Source organism: Rhinichthys klamathensis, unplaced genomic scaffold, assembly GCF_029890125.1.
Source record: "Rhinichthys klamathensis goyatoka isolate OS25496 unplaced genomic scaffold, OSU_Roscu_1.1 h1tg000210l_1, whole genome shotgun sequence".
NCBI classification, from domain to species: Eukaryota; Metazoa; Chordata; class Actinopteri; order Cypriniformes; family Leuciscidae; genus Rhinichthys; species Rhinichthys klamathensis.
In genome coordinates this window covers 1,951,508-1,977,990 of record NW_026606735.1, presented here as the reverse complement: position 1 = coordinate 1,977,990, position 26,483 = coordinate 1,951,508, and the positions used below count along the sequence as shown (strand labels likewise).

General features: G+C 38.0%; 1 protein-coding gene across 1 annotated transcript in view; it reads right to left on the bottom strand.

Moving 5' to 3' along the window:
* The window catches only part of si:dkey-215k6.1 (transmembrane protein 132C), a 264,184-nt gene that overhangs the window by 150,487 nt on the left and 87,214 nt on the right, over positions 1-26,483 (bottom strand). Inside the window, exon 2 of the mRNA XM_056263882.1 lies at positions 24,223-25,108. Coding sequence (XP_056119857.1) covers positions 24,223-25,108 — 886 coding nt within the window. The remainder of the gene's footprint in view (positions 1-24,222; positions 25,109-26,483) is intronic.

The following is a 26,483-nucleotide window of genomic DNA, read 5'->3' as shown; positions in this document are numbered from 1 at the left end:
ATATTTTCATTGGGATTCATTTCTGAGGGGGGAAGAAAGGAAGGGTTGTTCTAAATCTCACACAGGCTGTTTTACTGTAATGTTGGGGACTCTGCATTGACTTATATTGTTTTAATACTAAACTAATGATATTTTATATCCTTTAATCCTGCCCCTACCCCTAAACTAACCCAGAAATCTTTCTGCATTTTTACATTTTAACGGAAACATTAGTTGTATGTGTTTATTAGGCCATTTTACTGTAGTTTTAGCATTACTGCATCAATGCATAAAATGCATTCAAAACCCTCCGTGGTTGTGTGGTCTTAAACAGTGAAAAACAGTACATAAAAGCAGGGACTAATCACTGGGTCTCTCTTCTTGCGTGAGGCAGTGATAAAAGTTGACGTGCATATTGATGTTCAGTGATCTTCTAAAAGCTTTCTGACTTTCCTGACTGTAATTACACGGGCACTTTGATTTTGTTTGTTTCTGCTTATTGAAGTTTCCCTCTAGAGGTTCTTATTGTGATCTTATTCATTCATATCTGCCAAAAACTCCCCCAAGCAACGCTGTCTTCTTCTGAAGCCTCCTACATCAATATGGGTTTTTATTGGACGTTATCTGCTATATCTCATTTAGAGAGATGATTTATCCAAAGCAACTTAAAGTACACCCACCACACAGACGGTTCTTCTGGAGTAACTTGGAGTTACAGTAAGTGTCCTGGTCAAAGGCGCAATGCTGAATTCCCCTCATAACTCTTCTGTTTTCCTTTCCAAGCATAGCACCCTAATCCATCAAAGCACAGTTTTTAATCTCTGTATTTTATCCAATCCATGTACTCTTTGTTGGCTTTTTCAAAATTTCTGCTCAGTTAATTTGAAATAAAATGAAATTCCACAATAGCTACTGACACTGCCATTTGTGAATCCATTTAACTCCTTGCAGGACGCTGTTTGTTGCCTACAAAAAATGACTAGTTCATTCTCACCGCTGTCTCAAGCCACCTGAGGGGAAGATAATTTGAGATCTTGAGCCGGAAGATTTACCTTGACTCTGACAGCACCGTTTAAATATCACCCCCCTCCTCCTCTCACATTGTCCCCTGTCAAAACAAATGCAAATGAGAGAAATATATATATCACACTCTGACTCATTCAAATCCTTCTTCAGCTGCTATGATTCTCTCAAGGGCAGAGCAGTCCTTAGAGTAGGACGTCACAAGCAAGTTGTCAGACAGAAACCTTGCCATTCATAAAGCTGTTACAAAGAGGAAGGGCATTCATACTTACAGACAGGAACACATCCAGCATCCAGAGCAGAGCATGTGACTGGAGCAACAGCAATTTCATTCAAAAATTCAGCTTTGCCATTACAGGAATAAATTACATCTAAAATATATTTAAATAGAATACATTTTATTGTAATAATATTTCACGATATTACTATTCTACTGCATTTGTGATTAAATAAATGCATTATTGGTGACAAGTAGAGACTTTTCAAAAACTCCAAAAAACGTTCATGTGTAAGGAGTCGGACCCACTTATCTGGCTTGTGAAAAATATTAAGATCATTTAAAAATAACGTGTCTTAAAATAATTTATTGACTTTTGATTTGTCACTATCAAAGCCAAAGTCATTTATTAAAATATGATCTGGAAAATATTATTATCATATTACTTTTTTCACAGTTAATATTAAATGAATAAACTAGATTTATGACATTTCACAATAAATATCTTTCCAAAAAAAGTGGTGCAAATATTGTGCTTAACATTTTAATTTTTTCTTAAATTTGTGTGTTCCCGTATCTTATGGTTGTGATGGAGCAGTATCAGAATGATCCTAGACAGGCCCGGTTCTAGAACCAAATCAATGAGGGTGCTTCTGAAAATAGTGAGGGTGCTTACATAAACATAGGAAATGGCTCCCAGTCGTCATCAGTCTGAAAATAGTACCTCAAAATAGGGCTGAGCGATACCTATTGTCTACGACAATATTGTAATTGCTGTTATGTTAAACGATATGCAATCTGGCATGATCGAGTAGCCTATGTACCTCACTTTGCAGAAAACGAACAAAAACATAAACATGCCACGCATAGCCTACACATAGTTCAGACCATGGCGCGTGCATTTAGAGTGTTTTACTGCACGGTTTAAATGCAGCTAGAATTGCCCAAATGCAAATGTGTGAAGTATTGAAACTGATTTTATTCTGCAGTTGAATAAAGAAGTTAATATAAGTTACATTTCAGACATTTAGTTTCTGAGGACAATGAATCAGTACTTTTGAACGAAACAGCTGATTTAAAGATTCAATGACTCACAGGGCTCTACATCACCTAGGTCACTCGGCGGCGGCGGCGCCGCCATCGGCCGCGGCACTTGCTGGGATTTATCGCCGGTGTTTGTTTGAATGGGTGTGATGCGGTGAGAGTGAGGTTGTAGGGCGGGGTTCGCTGCTGTCATCGGCAGGCGGTGTCATTTCGTCTTGTTATGATGTAGAGGTTTGAGCTTTCTTGAGCCAATTTCGTATGTCCATGATTAAAAATGGACAAGTAATATTTTTAGCCTAGGCTACCTAAGCCACGTCTCAAAAAGCCAGCTAACGAATTCCTGAGCGGGACGCACACGCAAGCAAAGTGGGCAATTAAAGAGACAGCTTCACCTATGCAGACACAACCAATCAAATGCATTAAACATGAAAGCATAATGAAATAATTTCTGATTTGAAAAATCGTGTTAATGGATTTATTTTGTGTATTATATGTATGAGTGTGAAATCCGTCTGTTTCTATTGTCTGCAAAATCTCGTTTACATGTGTGCTATTAAAAATGTAATCTGAGGGTGCTTTCACTTTTGTTTGAGGGTGCTTAGCACCCTCAGGCACCCCCGTAGAACCGGGCCTGATACTAGATGGAGAAAAAACACAGATGCTCAGAAAAACAAAAAATGCTCCTCACCCCAGGCCAAATCATGTAACTTTGCTCAAACGCTCTGGCCCAGAGCAGCCTACCTGGACCTTACAGCAAGCTGATGCTCACACACATTTAGATCTGCTATCTGTGCTCTCACACTTAGAAGAGGGGTGAAATTTCATTGTACAGAGTGACGGAGCGTGGCTGGAGAAGAAAGGGATGACCGGAACGGATTCATTCACTTTCCACACACACACACACACACCTTCATAAAGCTCAGGAGCTCACAGGAGTGCACTGAGGTGGTACGAAAGGTTACATAGCCCTGGTTCAAAGTGTCAAGGGTTTAGAGCAGGAAGAACAAGTAAGTTTTTACACTTAAGGTTAAAGCAGAGCTGGACTTAAAGCTAACCTGAGGTTAAAACAGAGCTGAATCAAGCCTGTCCCACATAGTCCTGAGGAAAATCAAGAGCAGAAAAGTGCTGGCAGCTTCCTACTGGGGTTTCTTTTCCGTTACGACTAGTTAAGGATCTCCTGTCAGTTACAGGATTAGTCAAACCACGGAATATCTGCTGTCATCGCACTCTCGGATAAACAAGGGGGCCAACAGGAGCTTGCATGCGCAGACTACTACTCTCCCAGGCTCTGATCGTCACACTGATGGATGTGATGGCTGTCTCTCTCTCGATGAATAGTCCTGCCACATGCAATGAATAGACTTAAATCTGCTAACCAGTATGACATGCAAAACAGTCAGATTGATAGACAGAGATGGACAGAAATCTAGGCAGACAGATTCAGTTTAGTAGACTGAGAAGCATTGCTGAGAAGTAATTGAAATTAGATGGTGCCTTTTTTAGTCCTAACTTCATGATAATCTTTGGTTTCACATGGTTTATTAAGCATCTAACTATCTTAATCAATGTTTTGTTTTCTATAAAAATGTAAATGTATATTTATCTTGTTTTTATATATCTTGGTCTTGCATAAATATAACAAAATATAGTGAGGTTTAAAGGTAGAAATAATACATTTTATTATATTTTAGTCAAATATAAATTTTCTTATATATTTACTTTAATATAAGAATGTATGGGGGGGGGGGTACTATAAAACAAGGCAAAAAGCATATTTATTGCAATGCACAACCTCAAAAATACTCTTTTCTGACTCTACATGTTACTGTGTGGACAAAGGGAGAGAGGAAGAAAGGACGTATCAATGGTAAGAAAAAATATTAGAATTCAAGAATAATAAATATATTTTCCTATTAAATATATTTAATTAATATAATATTGTAAGAATGTTTAGATTTTTTTATACTATGAAACAAGAAAGGGGGGGGGGGGACATTTTGCTAGGACATATTACCAAAACATATTTAGTTTATGAATAAAATAAAACCTCAATAAACCTTATTAATAAACACAATAAATATATTCCATTGCTAAGAAAAAAAATACTACAACTCAAGTTATATTCTGAAAAAGATTATATAAATATATTTTCTTATTTAATATATTTTTTTAATATAATCTTGTATGAATGTTTAGATTTTTTTCATTATGAAAAAACTAAAATAAATGTTTCATGCATATGTATATTGCAGTGTACATCCTTAAGAATACTCTGTGACTATGTTAGCGCGTAAGAGGGGGAAACGGAAAGAGGAGCGCAGAGGGTCAGTGAGAGAAGAAACAGACAGAGAGAGAGAGAGAGAGAGAGAGAGAGAGAGAGAGAGAGAGAGAGAGAGAGAGAGAGAGAGAGAGAGAGAGAGAGAGAGAGAGAGAGAGAGAGAGAGAGAGAGAGAGAGAGAGAGAGAGAGAGAGATACTGGGGATCAGGGATTGAGTCAGGATCAGATAGTGGTTGCAGAGCTCTTAAAACATCTGCGTTATCTTGACCTTCTCCTCAGACCTACACATACACGCACGCACTCAGACCCTCCTGCACTGTGCATGTGCTGAAAAGAGTCAGCTGCTAAGATCCTTCATTCCTCAGCTCTAAAACACACACTTACAGGTACACACTTGAGCCTCTCAGAGCTACGTTTAAGGCCTATTCGAACGAACAGTATCCCAATATAATCATTAGTCCATAATTTACTCTAAAACCCTATCACTCCATTTTACATCCATTGTACCATTGCATGAGAGTGCAAACATATGAGTTTACATTTTACTAGCATGTATTTTGCATTACAACAAGTAAAATCGATACTACAGAAGAAGTACATTTTGCAAAAGACAAGTAAAATCTGTATTGTCAGACGGACTGAACATTGCATTAAAGCACATGAATACCAAGAGCACAATTTCATCTCGTTCAGCTATGCAAAATTTTTGCTCGGCTCAACAAAAATTTGCTTTGCAAACTGTTTTGGGGGAAATCGTTGGCCATTTTTTGCCACTCATAGTCGGAGTAACATTTAGACGTTGCCAATTTTAACTTTGACTATAACTAGTAAGCAATCATATACACTCCTACTCTTACACTTGCGATTCGAAACTTGATTCAATATCAATTTATTTGTATATATATATATATATATATATATATATATATATATATATATATCAGGCATGTACATTTCTACTGTATATTTCAACATTTCTTCTGATGCTCATTCATGTTTATTTCTGTCCTGTTACTATAGTAGTAAAGCTGAATAGTTGATCAGTTCACATGCGCTTTGTGCTGCCGCTTCACTTAAACTGAGGCGGCAACAGCAATCTGTCAATCCACATTAAAGAGTGCCAAAACTATTGTTTGAATTTCATTTAAAGCAACACTAAGTAAGAATTTTTACCTTAAAATAATGTTTTGAAAATCGTTTCAGTGGTTCATCAAGATGTGACATGGTGAAGTGCACTTATGCCACCGCTTTGCGGTCCTTTATCTGATATATCCACGCTATGTAAGATTGCCAGATCGGGTCGCGTTTCTGTAGTGCGAATGAGACCTAAGATAACTACAAATTTGACTTGCTTTACGGCAAGCGTTACAATTGCCGATAGGTGGAGCGTACTCGACAGTAGACTACAACTACACTTTCATAAAATCATGCATCATACTCTACCTTGTCTGTGGCCATTGTTGATTCCAAAGCCGGTGCTGGATAAACAGAGAGCATGTGCGTGCGCGTGCGACAGTAGGATGCGGTAGGCTAAATTATTTACGACAGCATTAATGGACAATTCCTCTTCCAACCTGTAGGGCGACGGCAGATGAAAAGTTGCTTGGTGTTGCTTTAAAAAATTACAGAATTTATTTCATATCAAAAGTAGCAAAGCACAAAGCTCATTGCGATTTATTGGATGGAAGGCACACTACAAATAATAGTGAAGTTTTAGTGTGTTAAGTTTTGTTCTAGCTTCAACTGCAAACAGCACAGACTAAAAAAAAATGCTTCTTGGGGTTTAAGAATCAATATCAGTTAATCAATTTGAGAAATTACTAAAATCGAGAAATTAATATTTTCAACCGTGCACTCTAAAAAATGCTGGGTTGTTTTAACCCAAATTTTGGTCAAATATGGACAAACCCAAATGTTGGGTTAAAAATGTAATTTAAAATTTTAACCCAACTTCAACTTTCACTTTCAACTGTACATTTTTTAATTACATTTTTAACCCAAAATTTGGGTTTGTCCATATTTGACCCAAATTTGGGTTGAAACAACCCAGCATTTTTTAGAGTGAGCCCTATTTTTAAATAGTGCAACTAGACTTAGTACTTTTTGACTTGATGTGCTATTCTGATTTGGCAACAAGTTATGTTTATACCACTTTTTGTGTGCAATCTGTTTTGAGCACAATCTGTTTTCTTTTGGCAGCCAGGCCTGTCTGTGTTGCAAGCTTTATAGAACATCATTATTTTTGTCTTTTTTGAGGTTAACTGCCAGGGTGCATGTCTGACAGAAATTGTTCAAGGGGTCAAGATGTTCCTTTAGGCCCTCTGAAGGAAGAAACCATGTGCGGACAGGATGCTTTTGACTTGAGATTGTTCCAGAGTGCCTATGCGCCTTCATTAACTGACTCCTGACTTACTTTCAACTGCAGGGACGAAATCTGTGTGTTTTCTGCCAGCTTTACCTGGCTGCACACTTGTTCTTAGCCAATTGATTTGAAGATGCATGTTATTTTTCCTCTGACACCACTCAATCAACTTGAGCAGGAGACCCTCACGGCAAATTGAGCCTGCTGTTCTGTCTGTTCAAAACAAATGCAACAAACATCAAGTCCTATCTTTTTTGTAATTGGATCGGAGATATGGTTGTCAATCTGCACAATCTGTGCCTATTACCCCTTTTTGAAACCCGCTGGTGCCAAAGCCCAAGATAAATTTTCAGCAGCCATGACTCCAGTCTTCTAAGTCGTATAATTCTTCAGATATTATTCTAATTTGTTGATTTAGAAACCTTTCTTATCATCAATGTTGAAAATGGTTTTGCTGCTTGATATTTTAATGGAAATTGTGGAAAGAAGTCTTTATTGTCACTTTTGATCATTTTAATGCAATCCTTGCACAATAAAACTATTAATTCTTTCAATATATTCATACCAACCTGATTATAAACTTTTGAATGTTAGTGCACATTTTGACATTTTACATTGTATTATCCCAAATTATCCCACCTATTATGTAGCTTCTTGTCACATAAGTAAATTATGGTGGCCGAGAGACCTCAACGCGCTGCAACTAAAGAAAAAACATGCAAATAGAAAAAACACCCGCAAATTAAGAAATAATTTTCATCAGTTTTACAACACGTGTGCTCCAAATACTCACAACACAACCAAATACAGAAACACGCTGCAAAAATTCACAACACAACCAAATACAGAAACGCGCTGCAAATAGCACAGACCACAACGGAAATGTTTCCAGGGGACCCCAATAAGGCCACGTTTACACTGTCAGTGAAATGTGACCCAATTCTGATGTTTTGCTCATATGTGACACAGATCGGATGTGTTCTATGACCGTGTAAACAGGAAAAAAACGCATGCGTTCGGATATTTCGAGATCGGTTTCAGGCCTCGTTCATATGTGGAAATAAATCAGATATAAATCAGATATGTGCCAATGCGACTGTCATGTAAACAGGCAGATCGGATTTTCTGAGGCATTAGGCTATCTCCGCGGTTTAATGACGAGAGCAACCCCGACGCGCATCTGCGAAACGTTGTGTCATCGTAGAAGAGGAATGTGGACACGCGTTGACACAACAAAGGTTGGCTTGCTCATCCTAAAATTTCGGACCCATTGCTCCTCGTCAAAGCCCGCCACGATCTCATGAAAGTGCGTATCTATAGCACAAATTTTATTTCTCGCGCCATTTATATGGCAAAAATAGTTTTTGCGTGCATATGATACGCAGTTTTCAGATGCATATGATACACACTTTATGGTGTGTAATACCCACGCACTCTACACCCCTAATCCTACCCAAGGGGTTTACAGTAGGGGTGTGCCATATCATACCGTTCACGATAATACCGGTATAAATTTGAACATGATAAAAAAAGTGTCATATCGCGATATCAATGATATAGCGACGCGATGACGTATGGCGCATTTACATTCCCTAGCGCGCACAACAAAATCACCTGTCTGAGAGTAAGAGCAGCCTGTCAGCCTCCGATTAGGGATCGACCGATATGGATTTTTTAGTGCCGATACCGATTTTTTTCCCATCAGCCTTAGCCGATGACCGATACGGGCTGCCGATTTTCTTGAGCCGATATTTGGAGCCGATACATTTTGCTCCCTCAATTTACATCATAAAAATGACATGATGTTAACAAATGTTACAGGTCTCAATTTAATAAAAGTAACATTTATTTAACGTAAAAAAATCAATATTTAACAAATAGTAAAAACATGTGAGGTAGAACAAGAACAAGTAGATAAACAATATTTAACAAATATTAAAAACATGAGGTAGAACAAAAAAAAGTTCACTGCTGAAAATAAATATTTAAGCATAAATAAAATAATTGCACTATTGCACACAGTAGCAACCAGCATAATAAAGTGCACAGTGCACACTGTACTTCATTTTAAAAGTAACGAACTATTTACTGCCATAGTTTAAATTTTTCTACATAAAATAAAATGAGCATGTCTAGTCTCTAATATCACTGCGATGGCGAGGGAGACACACACCACACGCGTCCAAACCTCAGCCAGGTGGTCGCAAAAAGCACGGAACAACGTTGGTAGTACTTAATCCTATGACCAGTGTTCGTAACAGCTACCGTACGCATACTAGGGCTGTCAAAATTGCTCAAATGGCGTTTGTATATTCCCTCTAAAAAAACATATTTGAACATATCGTCGTGCATTTGGTCAATGACGCGCATTACGTCAATAACAGGACAAATTAATACAAAGAGACATAACTACTAGTATTAAGTAGCTTATTTGAGTTTAAACATATTTGACAACGTATTACTACAAAAAAAACGAGTAAATCAACTAATGGCCAAGACCGCAGAGCTCACTCTGGCTCGCCCGGACTCGCAGGCAGTGCACTCTCTCTCTCTCTCTCTCTCGCACTCACCCTCACGCTCTCCGCGCATACCGGTTTAAATGAACAACAACAAACAAATGTTGAGTGCTGATCAAGAGTTTTGTGCAAGCAATTTAAGGTATATAGCAGGCTTCATTCAGTGATTGAAACAAATACATTAATTGAAGTTACACAGTACATAGAACCGACACTGAGCGCTCCGAGCGAGCTGTGCTGTGGTAACGTTAGTCTGCTACCGCGGGCGTGTTTTTCCACATTCGAATATTAATTTTCACCTTCAAAATTCAGTTTTTTTTAAACTATTCGAATATATATTCGTATTTAGAATATTCATTGACAGCCCTAATGCATACTGAACGGATAGCCTACAGCTATTTGCAGCTCCCTAAATACAATGGAAAGCAAGCAGTTTTATAGACGAGTCATTCGCGTTTTCCATTTGGACCCACAAACTTGCTTAGCTATATAGTTGCAACCACATAACAGTTATAGAGCAACGTGTTTCCATTTTCAAAGTGTTTGACAATATTTCAGCAGTCAAACAGTTAAAAGATGCTTTGAAAGTTTAAAAGTTACCGTTATCTTGAAGCGCAGGTTGCACTCTGCTAGTGGGGGAGGGACAGTGCAGGGTCTGCATGTGAACTGCAGCGTCTCCAGCAGCACAGAGCTGCCTGTGGACGCCTGTCTATAAATAATGCCGGGAAAAAACTATCGGCGAACGCAGCAGCCGCGTATCGGCCGATTCCGATACACGTAAAAACCGCAAATATCGGCCCGATATATCGGCCGGCCGATATATCGGTCGATCACTACCTCCGATGACAATTAAGTACATAAAAAGGGAGCTACTTCAATAGAATGGAAGTGGTTTGGTTACAAGAGGTCAGACCTCCAACAAAGCACAATATTTTGCAAAATATGCAACAGAAAAAAACTGTTACTGCTAGGTGGAAACACAACAAGCAAAAACACACCGTCGAATATAACCAAACTTTCTCCGAGACGCAATTTCAAAAACAGCTTGAGTGTTCAGCGGTGCTGCCGCGTCTTCTCTTTCTCGTCTCTCAAAATGTGTTGCACAAGGCAAGAGTCAAGCGCTGCAGGCGGCGATACCACACTCTTGCGTTTAGGAGTCGGGACATAACTGAATTGCCACTTGCACAATTGGGCCATCAGTGCATCACAACTAAAGTTTATCATTTTCAAGTCTTCTTAAGTCTTATCAGTTTAAACATTCAAGCGATTTTAAACTATCCAGTAGGCTACTTGCGCGCTCTCTGAGAGACTGAGCGTTTCTCTGCGTGCATACATACAGTAAAGCCACCTCACAAACAGCTCGCGAGTAACAAAAGTAACAAAAGTCTTGGTAAGTATACTCGTAAACACAGTCGGTAAAGTATAAAACGCATGTGACAGTGTGACAGACAGTATAATGAAAACAGCAATGGATCAGTGCACTAGCAGTAAAAGTGACAGCAGCCACATGTGTCTGTCATTAATGTTGTCGTCAAAACAACAAAAGATATCTTTAATTGTAAGGAATGAGAATTAATAGCCTATGTATTTCGTTTAGTCAGGAATCAGAACTAAAAGACTGTGTTATTTTTAGTGCTGGGCCGTTATCGGCGTTACCGTGCTGCGTTAACGTGAGACTCTTATCGGGCGATAAAAAAAATATCGCCGTTAATCAAAGTTGGGTTGGGATCATAAATAGCTTTTTCGAATATCGTTATATTTTCGCGCAATTCTGTAGTAGGCCTATGACGCCGCGCCTACTGTCACAGATCGCGCAGTAGGGTATTTTCCTGTCAGGGACACAAGGTGTACTTTTACTTTGTTACGTTGGGCGACGTTCCTCTCGTTACTTTATTTTAATGCAATACGTTGTTAAATGAGTTTATTCCAAGCGCGCTGTGTGTCCTTTGTATGGGCATGAGCGATGCTCATTTACAAATGAATCACTCTTTTGAGTCGATTCTGTTCAAAGACTTCATCAAACAAGTTGTCAGATGATCTGTCTAAATCGGTTCACGAATCAGTTGATCTGTTCAGTTCCTCGCGCACTGAATCGTCTGAAGCGCTTTCAATTCACACTCGGAGTCGAAACAGGAAGATTTAAGAGCATCAAGAGCGTTGGATGAAGTGGCCGATCTACAGTCTAGTCTAGTGAATGCAAATCTGCAAATGCATCATATTTTTGCCAGCGATGAAGATCTTTATTAGTTGAACATCTTCGTAAGCTGTCTGTGAATGAATGATTCCACAGGACGATATTCGATTTCATTTCATTCAGGTAATACATTGTGTGTGTATTGCGCGTGTATTGCGCAGTGGCATAATCACACGAATAGTTTACATTGATTGAAACTAATTTGTTTAAAAATGAGGCTATTGCAGTAACAAGGCAGGTTCACATAAAATTCTTATGACATATGATGACATTATTTTTTGATCTAACGAACATTGGCGATGCAAAAACGGACTGTCGTGCGTATTGTTTTTTTCTCCTTCTTCGAATTAGCCTACTATGTTAAAAAAAAAAAGGACGAAAACATGATACTTGTTCAATTAATAAACAGTTTGTTTGATGACAAATCGCTAAAGATGAAATTGGCCTCCCTTTCTGTCATTGCGTTTTTTTGTTTTGTTTTTAACGATATTCGACTTTTGCTCCTCGATTGTCGAATGGCATTTTTTGGCAGAAATGCACATCCCTACGCGAGGCAAACTATTCTCAAAGACTTACTTTTAGTCATTATTTGGGTAGCACACATATTCTGAATGCCTTCGGGAGAATTCAAATGAGCCATTTTAATCTAGATTCATCTAGATTAATTTCAATATTAATCTAGATTAATCTAGATTAAAAAAAATAATCTATGCCCACCTCTAGTTATTTTACATGTATTACTTTATTCAGTTTCTGTAGTATTCCTGAATACTAGTGTTAGACGTACCCAAAAACTTTTTTCTTTATTTGTATCTTTTTTTTTTTTGTATAGATTTTTGCTACTTTTTTCAATTTAATTCAAAGATTGAAATCAAGCTTCCTTGTTTTGTGTAAACACAAAAAAATGACCCCAATGTAAAAACACAATGAGTGAGCAAACATTTAGGCGAGATAAACGTAATGAAAAAAAAAATTATATTTCTATATTTCTATAAAATTCTGATTCTATATCGTCATAAATATCATTATCGCAAATATTCTTGAAATATCGTGATATAATTTTGAGGCTATATCGCCCACCCCTAGTTTACAGTGCGTATCATATGCACGCAAAAACTATTTTTGGCGTATAAATGGCACGAGAAATAAAATTTGTGCTATAGATACACACTTTCATGAGATCGTGTTGCATGTTCCCACCAGTCCTGAGATCTCTCTCGCACACAATAACTGAAACACATGCACAGGCTGCAATGATGGCCTTTTTCGTCCTCCCCCGCCTCTAAATCATGCTGATGTTTGGCGAACTTCGCATATATCACAAAGCTAGCATCAAGCATATTTCGCGTTCGTCCATCTGTGCAAGAACCCCCTTTAAGCATGTGCGATGTTTCAGATCTATGTCAAGTGTAAACACATAAATCGGATATGGGTCGTGAGAACGTGTAAACGGACGGTAAAAAAAAATCGGATATAGGCAACAAATCAGAATTGGGCATCAAGTATAACATACTCATTTATGCTGGCGGTTTGTTTAGTATTGTAGTCTGTTACCTCAACAATCAGTGAAAAGGTATGTCGGTTCTGGTCGTTATTCGTTGGGTGAAAAAATCCTTCAGCATTAAATAATTGCCATTAGAATTGCGGTTACAGATCTTTTTTAGAAAAAACCTTCATGTGATTGTGACCCTTCCCTGTGTATGCAATATTTAGATACTGCAGGCCTTCAGGGAATAAGATTAAAGGGGTTTTACCTCTGAATGAATGGTACATGGGCCCTCAGGGACCGCTTACCTTTCCATACGTTTAAACTGAACCCACTCAACGCTGCTATCAAAAGTCAGCTAGATCAAAAAATAAAGCTCCCAGACTCTTCTGGGAGCTCGATATGCGTGTTTGTGTTTGTTAGAGAGAGACAGGTAAGGGGGAAAAAAACAAATAGAGTTGCAGGAGAGATTGTTGCAGACATTCTCTCTCTCTATAGGCCTTGCCCTCTGTGTTTGAAAGCACCACGCTAAGTGCTTTCGAGATTAGAACGATACGAAATGAGACCAGACGGGTAATAAGACAAGCTCCAGCGCAGGTGCGAAGCCACAAGTGCTCATGACCCTCCATCTACATCGCAGTTTAATGCAATCATGCGCATACACACGTTTAGCTTCCTATCACCTCTCCTGTTGAACGTAATTACCCAGCAGTCCTGTACTTATCACGTCTACAGACCAGCTTAACTACACAGACACGCACATTTAGAGAGATAGAAAGGGAACAAAGTGCTTTCTGTAGTTCTGAATGGATGAACAGGTCATCCCAACCACACACACACATACATATATTTGCCTCTGTATGGCTGAGAAGAATAAAATAAAATAAAAAATCCTGAGTGGGATTTCATTTTCATTAAGACCAATTCCCTCGAGATCCTGTAGGTCTGAGTCTTTTTCCTCCTCTTATACATCAAGTCTTCTAACAGGGACTAATGATGCTCAGTGTCTGTTCAAATGAATATTTTAGAGTTGGCTAATGAGGATGAGAGAGAAGACACACTATTGGAGAGATAAAAAGTAAGAGAGAAAGAGAGATTTATGGAGGTAAAGTGGTGGGCGCTTGAACATTAGGCCACACTAGTAGGCAGCCGCAGCACTGATGCACTGTGGGACACCGGATGAAATACATTAACACAATGGCTGGGTGCAGACCTAAGGAGTGTGTGTGTGTGTGTGTGTGTGGTCTTGTTAAACCCTACATTGTGAGGACAAGATGTAACAGAATTTTTTTAACTTGTGGGGAAATTTGTTTGGTTCCCATGATGAAAACAGCACTCAAAAAAATAACTCTTTGAATGAACATAAAAAAATCATGGAAAGGATTTCCACATGATTAACTTGCTTTATTTCAGCATTATGCCATTCTGTTATTCCAATTTAATGTACTTACGTTGGGTCAACTCAATGCATTAAGGTTGATTCAACTTATTTACTATGGTTGGGCACAGCTTAATCTAATATTGTCAGCGAATTTAAAAAGGCTCCCTGATATGATTCAGGTATTCAAATTCATATATTCATTCATCCAATGCAATTTATTTTAGTGTCACACTAATACATTTCTAGACTATAGCCAACTATTGGCTACCAATAGCACTTTTTAGCATCTTAAAGGATAAGATTTACATGCTTCATCAACCTAAGCTTTTGCTGTGAGTATTGCTGAATCAGTTTTCAGCCTAACCAAATGCTCCACTCTTCTCCACAATGGTGTAATTTAAATGGTACTAATGATTGCAATGTAATTGAACATTAAACACAATTATTACACACTATCAAGTCTTCCCCTTAAACACATAAAATAACACCTAATTTAAACAGTTATTCTCTCTTAATTCAGCCATATGGAAAGCATGCTGGGAACTAACAAGCACCACCCAGTTTCAGTTAATGCAACACAAATCATTCATGTAATCCAACACAAACGGATTAAGTAAACTTAAATTTTACATATATTTAAGCAGATTGAACACAATCAAATTAAGTTTGGACAAAATGTATAGCAATTGTGTTGCTTAAGCTCATTTTAATTAAGCAATTTGAACAAGCAGCAAAAACATTTTTTTTTTTAGTGAGCATATAAATCATACTAAATGATGTTTTTTGAAAATGTAAAAATGTTTTCTGTGAGGGTTGTGTTTAGGGGTAGGGTTAGGGTTAGTTTTTACAGAATAAAAAATAATTATGATATGTATAATTATAGAAAGCTATAGAAAGCCCCCATAAAACATGGAAACCCAAAATGGGTGTGTGTGTTTAGCAACAGTTTGGGGGCATGTAAATCTGACAAAACATCTCGAGGACATCTTCAGTTGGACAAATTATTAATAAATAAAGATAATAGTTTTTTGTATTATCCTAAATATATATATGTATATAAAAAAAAAATGAATAATTGAATAAATATTACTAAACACAATAAAAGTCTATAGTACATCCATATAGATAGCTAATGTGCATGTTTAGGTTTAAATCAGTTATTTTGGGTGAGGAGACAGTATTACAAAGTAAAGCACTGTATAAATGCCTCATTTCATTTCATTTTACTATCATTGATACACTAATATAGTTTTGTTATTATTTGAAGTAGACGTTATTTTTATATTTTCATTTTAGTTAAAGTTTTAGTAGTTTTGTCATTTTTATTATTATTTTTTTTTATATCTATCCACCTTATTCCTATGCCCCATGACGCTTTGCGCGAATTATGGGTTTAACATCCGTTAAGCTGTAAACAATCAGTGAAAGGCTCGCTCTATGAACGCAATATGTTAAAAAGTGTCACAATGAGATGACATTAATCGACTCACCCTTCAACCATCGAACATTAAAATTAAATTTAAACGTTTAAAAGAATCAACAAGGTACTTTCAACAGACCAAAAATAGCCCCAAAAGAGCGAGTCTTTGGTTAAATATCACTGTAGTAGGCAAATATATCTGTATTGTATAACAAGCCTTAATCAAAAATGTTCATTGACTTCAGCATTACGTGATATCAAAGTGATTTCCGTCATTTTGACAGATTATAAATTGCATTTACCTGTGAAAACAAACCTGGAAAGAGACGTGAGGATTTGAAGAGAATAACGAGAGATTCTTCGTGCATTCCAGTCAATTATTAATGGAATATCGTAAATTAAATTCGGGAGAACAGACCACAAATGTGCCGTATATGTTGTCCTTTTTCATAAATTTTTTCAGCGGATTGCAAAGGAAAAAATAAAAATCATCATGAGGAAAAGAAAGCAGCGACTGAAAAGAGCTCTTGCCATAGATATTCTTGTTATAACATGTCACGTTAAAATACCAAGTATAACGTTAATCTCATGATGTATGAAAATAAATCATAAAGGAAAATTGACAGCTCTTCCAGTCAAACTGACGGATCAGCTTTATTTGTAGGGCAACCTTATGATTTGAAATTATTCGTTTCAGCCTTTTTGAATGGAAGTTCCCCAAACCGGAAGTGCCACCCATAATTCAAAACGCAGTAAGGTCGTTAGGAATAAGGTGGATATAGTTTTTATTAAGTTTTAACAATTTTAGTACTTCGACTTTAAATGAAAACGATAAATATTGCCTTTGCCTTTTCATTTTTATATATATTTAATTTTATTTCAGTTCTATTTAGTATTTAGTATTCTATTTCAAGTGATGTTCAAGATTTTTTTTATGGTTTTACTTTGTAGTTTTAGTTAACGATAATAACCTATGTTTAAATATATTACTGAGGGCCAAATTTGTGAAAACATCCCCACAAATACAGTGAAACGTGACAAAAACGGACTTGTGAGCCCATTTTGGAGAGGTTCTAAGTATCTGACATGGGCATTATTCACCAAATTATGTTTTGCATCAAATCCAATGATGTCAACAGGTTTGTGCGAGGTTCGAGGCAGTATAAAGTAAATTTCCTCATTAGTAGCCTACATCTTCTAATGTGTGTGTGTGTGTGTGTGTGTGTGTGTGTGTGTGTGTGTGTGTGTGTGTGTGTGTGTGTGTGTGTGTGTGTGTGTGTGTGTGTGTGTGTGTGTGTGTGTGTGTGTGTGTGTGTGTGTGTGTGTGTGCGTGTGCATGCAACAGTGGCTTTAGTTTTGGCTAAATCAGAGCTCTGTGAGGATGCATAAGATTTGTAGCTTTAATACTAGTAGCACTAGAAATGTCTTTGGCGCCTAATGCTGATGTAAAAGTCTCTCTCATCAACCTCTGTCATTGAAACTCACATTTGTTGATGTACTGACCTACAGAATCCCAGATGATCAAGATGAAATCTGTTTTCTGTTACTCCCAATAACACTGCACAATCAGAAAGACATTTATTATGTGGAACACAAAAGAAGATATTCTGAAAAATGTGTTGTGGTTTTTGTTTTTTTTTTCGTCCATAAAATGTTGTTTTGGACTTCCACTGAAGAAGAAAGTCATACAGTTTTGAAAAAACTGTTACATAAATTACATTAAAAATACACTTTTGGGTGAACTATCCCTGACACACTTTGCACACTGGGCACACTGTTTGCACAGATCTATGCAAAAACAATGTGATGCAAATTGTACTTCATAAATGTTTTATAAGTATGTTTACTCCTGACCCACACCAATCACCTGAGAAAAGGACAGAAACAACATGCTTTTCAGTTGAATGTAATTGTATATTCCAGTCCAGATAGTACTGATTACAAAACTCTTGACAAATCCCTGAATATTTTTCTTCAAATTTAGTTTTCTTATTACATTCTGATTTGTTAACCATGGACAATGTGTATAAACAGATGAAATCTAAAACACATCCAATCCAAAGCCCTTTGATTGTGTTATGCAGTCAGGGAGAATGGAAATGCAGATTGTTTTCTAAGATGTGGAAGAAGAGAGAAAACAAGAGTGGGGAGGAGAGAGAAGAACAGTTAAAGAACAGCGGATACAATAGGAATAGAGGCATACAGACACGTGCTTAACATGATATGGAGTTGAGCTACTGTAGCCTATATACATGTTACCCCTCCGGTCCTACTCACCCCGCTCTGTGCGGGCCTCAAACCCCGGTCTCCGGCGTCTCTATTATGAGTAATATAAAAACAAATCTATATGGCAGATTTCCCCCATGGTCTCAACGGTTTACGTTCACTTAAAACATAACTGACTGTGTTTACCTGAATACTCGCCAAAACCGTAATTTCAAAATTATTTTGTGTGTATTTGACTCTTTAAGTGCAATAAGCAGCGAAAAAGAACTCAATTTAGTACTGAGAGACGGCTTTATGTGCGTGCACATTGGGTGTGAACACAAAATCTGAGAAAATGAGCTAAATTAATAAAAATGAGTCAAATGAGTAAAATTATGCAAAATACACGCCGAAATTCAAGCCCTGTAAGTTACACCAACTATATTCATCCGGAGCAAATGAAATGAAAAGAGTGAGTGAGGGTAGGCGGGTTTGTGTGTCAACTCGCTGTCGGAGAGATGAGAGAATAAGAAAGTGCAGCTGGTATGGTGTACCTATTCTGCGGAAAAGAAGTACTGGGAGCGTTTCAGATATTTCAGTATCGATATGCATCGAAATATTTATGTTTTTGCACATAGCTTATTATTTCAGATGACTTTTTAAAAAACTACAATTGAAAAATGTATATATTATATATAAAATTCAACCCAGCAAAGTGGCTAGTGGGAGTGACTGAGTTACACGCCACTGCTGAAATTCGCATTTGGCAGGTTGGTGGGTGTAAATGTCAAGCCCTGTTCAGGTAAGGTGTTTTAATGTTTTTGAAGACGTTTTGAAAATCTTTTATGGTTGCATGTCTTTGATCAAAAATACAGTAAAAATAGTAATGTAAAAATAGGTGAAATATTACCATTTAAAATAAGTAATGTAAAAAAATATATATTTTAAAATCTAATTTATGAATTTTCAGCAGTCATTACTCCAGTTTACAATGCCACATGATCCTTCTGAAATCGTTCTAATAAAAAACATTTCTTATTATTATCAATATTGAAACAGTTGTGCTTTTTTTTATTTTGCGTACAGTATTTTTGTGGAATCTTTGATGAATAGAAAGTTTAAAAGAAGATTTATTTGAAATAGAAATCTTTTTTAACATTATAAATGCCTTTACTGTCAGTGGTGATCAATGTAATGCTGAATAAAAGTGATAATTTCTTTAAAAAAAACTTTGAACAGTAGTGCATGTTACTACTCAAAATGCAAATAGTACCCACCATTACTTAAAATGTTTATTTTTTTATTGTGTAACTACATAGTTTTATCCGATAATGACACTTCTGTCAAAAACGGTATGTTTTTGTGGTAAATGTCTTGTTTGGTTTCTGTCTGTCTGCCTTGTCCTTAGCTGAAGTTCTTAAAATAAATTAACCTAGCCTTGCAAACTGGGTGAAAACAGAGCAAATGTGTTAAATAGCTATGCAAAACAGTTTAGACAGTTGTGCTTACTGATTACTGAAGTACTAAAATTGGAAAAACGTGGCAAATCATCTGAGAAAACCATACTGTTTTGTTCGCCAAGCATCACATTACGACGTGTGCATTGTTTGACAGCTGCGTGGCACACATGATGGAAGAGGACAGACAGAAGAATAATTTCCAAAACTGTGATCAAATGAGATTTTCTAATTCATCTAAACTCATAACTTCCTTCTAGACGCACAAAACAAAATTACCCATCTGTCCATCTGACTGAGGTTCTGTGTGCCTGTGTGAATGATGCTTTGTCTAACAGCTTGTCGCAATATAAGGAGACTGATGTACTGTAAACAAGCCAGTAGATGTGCTTATGTTAATCAAGAGAAAGCTAAATATTATAAGCTGGTCAGATCACATTTGTCTCAATGCAAAAAACAGTTCTGTACATCCACTAGTCTCATTAAAGAACAGTCATTCTTTTTGACATCAATATTTTCTAGCTTGTATTAACTAGAAAGATATATTAGTATAAAAATAACTAAGAAATATCTTACTTTTTAATGCTTGTTTTACCTTATTTTAAATGATTTTAAGTCATCTTGAGGCCCCATTTAAAGTCTGTTGAGGCCCCCGGTTGAGAATCACTGATCTAAACTCTATAAACTATGACTAGATTGTGTGACAGAAGACTATGAATATATAAAAGTTAACTTTGTAAGGTCGATTCAAACGTCGGTAAAGGTGTACTTTTTTTCAAATACCTCTGTTATGTGTATGAAAGATGAACAAGGAAAAAATACCAACTATACAAACTCGGTTTTGATTTTAGAGGGAACAAATGAAGCTATTTTTAGCTATTCAATCTCCTCCTCTGCAACAATGAGGGCACAAATTTGTTATTTTCTAGACAAACAAACAAACAACGGCTGGCAGACTTTTCCCATCATCGGTAGGAGGAAAACATTTTGATTTTCTCCATCTAAACAGATAGCAGGTGGCGAAATGAAAGACATCACACATCTTTTATAGACCCAAACGACACCAGCAGGAATGTCTCTGATGTCGCAGCATTGTTCAACTAGCAGAAACAATAGCATCTTCCTCTGCCAGCATGCATCTGTCTCTTCGCTGACGGAAGTTAATTGAGATGGGAGATACTTTTTCCATAGCCACTCTCCTGCAGATAATCGCGATCCCAGACATAAATACACTGAGATGTCATCCCACAGACTTAAAAAAAAAAAAACGAGAAGATGTCTCTTGGCGTTAACTATTATATTTAACAAGCACATGTTGCCCTCCTACATCAGTAATATTGACTGTGTACGGATGTAAATATCCACCTAAAATCTTATCAGTGAATAATATATGAGAGACTCGGACGTTACACCCCCTGAAACAACCTCAATGTATGCTCCTTCATCCATTTTAATGATCCTTACGTCCTGATGGCGGAGACTAATTATTGCCTATTATAAAACTCAACAGCAGTGAGAGAGGAGCGGAGCTGGTGGGACGTGTACGGCGGTAGTCTGGAGCTCTGCTTTATCTGCGTGCTGATGAATAAGTCTTATCTATCATATGTCTGGGAAAGCCCTAAAGGCCTCCAGGATGAAAAGCTGCCAGTAAGTGAGCAGCAGTTTATGTGTGAACTGTGAACTTTTTGCATTGTAGTGTGCACTGTGAAAACAGAGGTATTCCAAATAACGCATGTTTAGTCATGTGATGCATTTTGTACCAATACACTGTATGTATGTGGTTGTACTGCTATTGCTGTGCCTGCTATTTGCTTTCATATTGTTGCTAAAGATAAATGTTACTTTGTACAAGCTTTATATCACATTCCTGCAAAGGTGACAGAACATTTATTTGCAATTTTTGTCCCGTGTCAAAACTTGTTGACAGTTGAATTTAAGATCATACATGGAATGATGATTTTGAGTGTGACCTTAAATGCACCTGTGAGTGGTGGGATATTTTGGTAATAAAATGATCATGCCAGAAGAATAGCGTGAGAATATTATGGTTGGTCTCTCTGTATCTCAGTGAGCTTTTATAAAGTTTTACACAAGAACAGCAAGGTGATTTAACCCTTTTCAGACGTTTTGGACGAGCAATTTTGGAAAACGTAAACATTCGAATATGACTGCCTCCACAGCAAGACATCGACGAATAGTTTTACTCCATCTGGCATTCAGTCACTTAACGGCTTACAATTGCCTACACTGGATGTGAGCTTCGTGTCGTGAAAATAGAACCCATTATAATCACTGATGCCATCTACACTGGTTACATACAGATGTGCGTTCAGTTTCTAAGGGTGCTTTCACACTAGGCTCGTTTGCTGCGGTCTGAGCCCGAGCACGATTGTTCCCGGTGCCACCCGCGCTGGTCTGGTTTCACACTCAACTCAACCCTGGTGCGTTTGCATGCATCTTACGTCATCGCAAACGTGCAATGCGCATGAAAGAAAACAGAACGCGGGTCAACATATTGTCTTTTTTATTAATTTGGTGCTATTGTGCGCAGCTAAATAAACAACACAGGTTTACTGTGTGTGTGTGTGTGTGTGGCTGTAAGGTGCTTGCAAACGGACTCTTGAGGAAACAGTGGATTTCCATTAATTTGTTGGCCTGATTCAACGGGCTATGCGCGAATACACTGCAGGCTCACTTTAGTTCGTATTCAAGGTAAATCATCAACACGACCATCCCTTACATGAGTTTTATTTAAAGCTGCTGTAGGTAACTTTTGAAAAAAATTTATTTGCTAAAACTGTCATTATGTCCTGACAGTAGAATATGAGACAGATAATCTGTGTAAAAATCAAGCTCCTCTGGCTCCTCCTAGTGGTCCTATTGCCATTTGCAAGAAATACACGCTCCGGGTCAGAAACAACCAATAAGAGCCAGGAGGAATGTCTTAGCAGTGTCAATCACGCTTGTGAACGCGCTGATCACACCCCTCTCTTGCACAGCGCGAGCCATCGTTCAAACTCAAGATTGCCGGCGTGCTGCAGCTGTGCTTATGACGGAGAAACAACCTAAACTGCCAATTCTCGAGTGACACCTGCTCATAAAACAAAGAGGTAAAAGGAAAAAGACTGATGACTATAAACAAGCGAAAAAGAAAAAATTACACAGAGCCCATTGACTCGGTGTCAAAACTCTAGCTGCATAACATGTAGATAAAATGTCACGCACTCTGCTAAGCAACAATTGAAACCTGCTAATTCACTGGCTTGTCATGTTGCTGAAATAATGTACTAGCACACCTTATCTAGCATTATATATCGCTAGAATAAATACTTACATACTGTAACATTAGTTACCGTTATATTAACGTTATCTTACTAGCTATTTATAACTTATAGAAAGAGTGCAACGTTATAAAGTTACATGTAGGCTATTGCAAAATACATAATGATTTGAGGACCAAGTTTGTAGTCAAAGTATGGGCAGGCCATAGTCAATGTAAAGCATATTATTGACGTTTAGTCCCTATTAGTGAATGTGCCATATAACTTTTTATCCGCTGTTATCGGTGGCCCTGTTTACTAGCCTGCGCGTTCACGGCAGGCTCCGCTGTGGAGGACGAGCTGTGGAGGGAGGGCTGTAGCGCAGCAGAGAGCAAGGGGGTGGGACCTGTAAGTTGTGCTTGTTCAAATTTTCAGGCTAAGTCAACGTTTTCTCAAAACTCCCTACTGCAGCTTTAACTAAATACTTCATAATCAGCTAAAAATGCATGCGCAGGTTACTTTACTTCCCGAACAAGTGCGAACCCGAGTCCGTGTTGCTTTAACATTCACGTTCACCATTCAGGGTTGAAAATAATCGTTTTTATGCATTTATTTGTGGTTGTTTTTTTACAAAAAAAAACTTTATTAACATTATAAGTGAACCTCAAGGAACATATTAAAATAATATTAAAAAATCCATGTCATGACCCCATTAAAATGAAAACATAATTTTCAAATATATCTGAATTAATGTGGACGTAGCCTAAGATGGTCAGAGTTGATTTAGAGCAGAGGTGTCCAATTCTTTTCCTAAAGGGCCGCCATCTTGCAGAGTTCAGCTCCAGCTCTGATTAAACACCTGAACGTGCTAATCAAGCTCTTCAAGATTACTAGACACTTCATGGCAGATGTGTTGGAGGGAGCTAAACTCTCCATCAGGAAAGATAGCCGTCCAGAAGAAGTATTGGACACCCCTGATTTACAGTGTTCTCATACAAGCCACAATTCTTGCAAATCATCCTGAACTGAATCCAGCGGCCAACAAAAAACCTTTTTGTGACAATGCGACCAACATAAAGCTGCAATGGAGCCATGCACACAATCACTCACATCGTCTCAGCTGCAACGGAAAGACATACTCTCCTCTCACACTCTCTATCAACAACACAGAACTAGACTTGCCAGAAAAAGCAAAGACCACTAAAACTGCATATAAAATGTATAAGGATGCACAATATAGAGATACCATATTAGTTATCAGCCAATATTCGAGATTATTTAATTTATCCATATCGGTCAATACAAAACAATACAATAAAAAACATTTGTACACCCCTACTGAGAACATGAGCACAAGACATGCAACCTCTATACAGGCGTGTGGATGTATTTTGTCCTACCTCAGTGTGAACTGCTCAGTGGTGGCAGCAGAATTCATTAGGACTTGAAATCCCACAGTCTGTCCCTGTTTAACTGGGATCGGGGGTGCCAGAATCTCGACGTCTCCATCCAGTCTAAGTCGGTTTCTAGGCGCTTTGTTGTCCCCAGAAGAGAGAGTCACCGTCCCAATCCTCTGCATATCCCCTTCTTGCCCTACAGCTTTTCCTTGTGCCCTTCCTGCTATGCACTCTTTTCCCAGGGTTTTTGGAGGAAGGATGGAGTAGTGCAACTCAACCGTGATGGGAACGGGTTCCTGTGTGCGTCTACGTGGCGGAGGAGCGTTGAACCAGGTCGTAGGGATGCCAAGCTGGGATACACAGATACCCATGTTTCCCTCCAGGCGACAGGCGGTTGACACAGAACCTTCCCCTGGATCACGAATGCCAACGACACGGATACACGGGAGTAGTTCCGCAGGAGGATCCATATCCTCCCATCTGCGGCCTGCCAGGTAAAACAACACCTGTATTTGAGGGCGATCAACTCCTATCCTCCTGCTCACCAGGTGTGCTCTCACCTTCCAGCCCAGCGTGAGGTGTGTAGAGGTGTGGAATGAACGTGGAAGTGCCCCCTGGAGGAGCTCTGGTGGTACTGGGGCCTCTGCAGTGAGGTTGCCATAGCTACAGTTGACTGACAACATGGAAGTGGAGCTAGCATCGGGCAAGTGGAGAAAGAGAGGCTCGCTGCGTGTCTGCAAGCTCCCGTTACGCATCACTTCCTGTGTGGCCTCCCGGAGAAAGAAGGATGACTCTGCACCTTGCAGTTGGCAGGACACTGGAAGGTATGTGGGCAAGGATGAGGAGAACCTGGGCACAAGATCACTACCTCCACCCCTGCTCTCACACACTGCAGAAAGAAAGAGAAAGAGATTTATCTGTATGTTTATTTAATTTCATAGACACTTTAGATGTTTTTACAAGTCAAAATTGCTTTTTGTTATAATTTAAAGTGTCCCCTGGTTTTTGTTTTATCTTGTTCAACAAGATCATTTATTTACAGAGAAACAAATTAAATTAAGGCCAAGGGTCTTTGGAAAGATAAATGTATAAGTGTGTTTAGAAAGTAAGTCAATGTTCTGAGTGCAACAGATGGTACAGCAAGAAAAAAAGAGAAAGATTCAGAGAGAAAATTATGTTATAAATATACACTAAAATATACAACATTTTTTTATGTAATTTGTTCTTGTGATGACAAAGCTGAATAGCATCAACACTAGCATTAACTATCTCAAAAGTAGCTGTTCAGTTGGCACAAGACCACCCAGAAACACAAGCCCTTAAGCTGTAAAACTTGAGCCGAGCCGCAAATAACAAATTACTCAAGAGCTGTGAAAATGACATCACAAAATGAGCCATAAAAATTGGCATCAAGCATGATGTGTAGTTATTTGGTTGAGAAATGCCCATTTTTGCTTTTTTAAACAACCTGCCTTTTCATTTAAATACAAATTTTCAATACTATGCTTTACCAGTTGAAAAACAGGAATCATTTGTAGCCCCTCTGGCTCACATTCACACAATTGCTTACAACTCCATTGGACAGGATATGCCACTGCAGTGCCTTTGTGAGTGTGTGTCTGTTTGTGAGTGTCAGGGTGTAATAGCGATGGTTGAAATGCCTTTTTTGTGCTCAGGGACGACTTGTTTGAACTCTCCTTAAAACATGACCCAAAAAGTCAACAAGTCATCACTGAAATTGAAATCTGTCATTTAGCAGACATTTGTATCCAACGCAAAAGGTCCCACAGGAGCAACTCAGGGCTAAATGCCTTGCTCAAGGGCAGAATGGCACTACAGCAGGACTGTGACCTCAGTAAAATCCCATCCCTGAACAACTGCAAGATCAGACACCAAACTGTTCAGCTGCAAGACCACAACTTTATTTGATTACTGCTATGCAGGCATTCCTGACCAATGAGATGCAGTCTTAGTAACCAGACCTTTGAGCTGCAGCATAACGTTTGAAAGGTCAGAAAGTTACTACTCTAGTACACACTTAATTAGTAACTCAAATACACAAAAACACTTGGTAGGTACACTGGAAAACAAAAATAATATTCTGATATTATTAATAGGCAGCTCTGGTTGCCGGAACTTTACTGTGAAAAATAAGGTAGAAACATTTTGGGTTTTACGGATTGAACTTAAATTTACAGTAAAAAAAAACAACACCACATATTTAAACTTATATTTCATTAAAAGTAGGGTAGGCAATTTCGGTT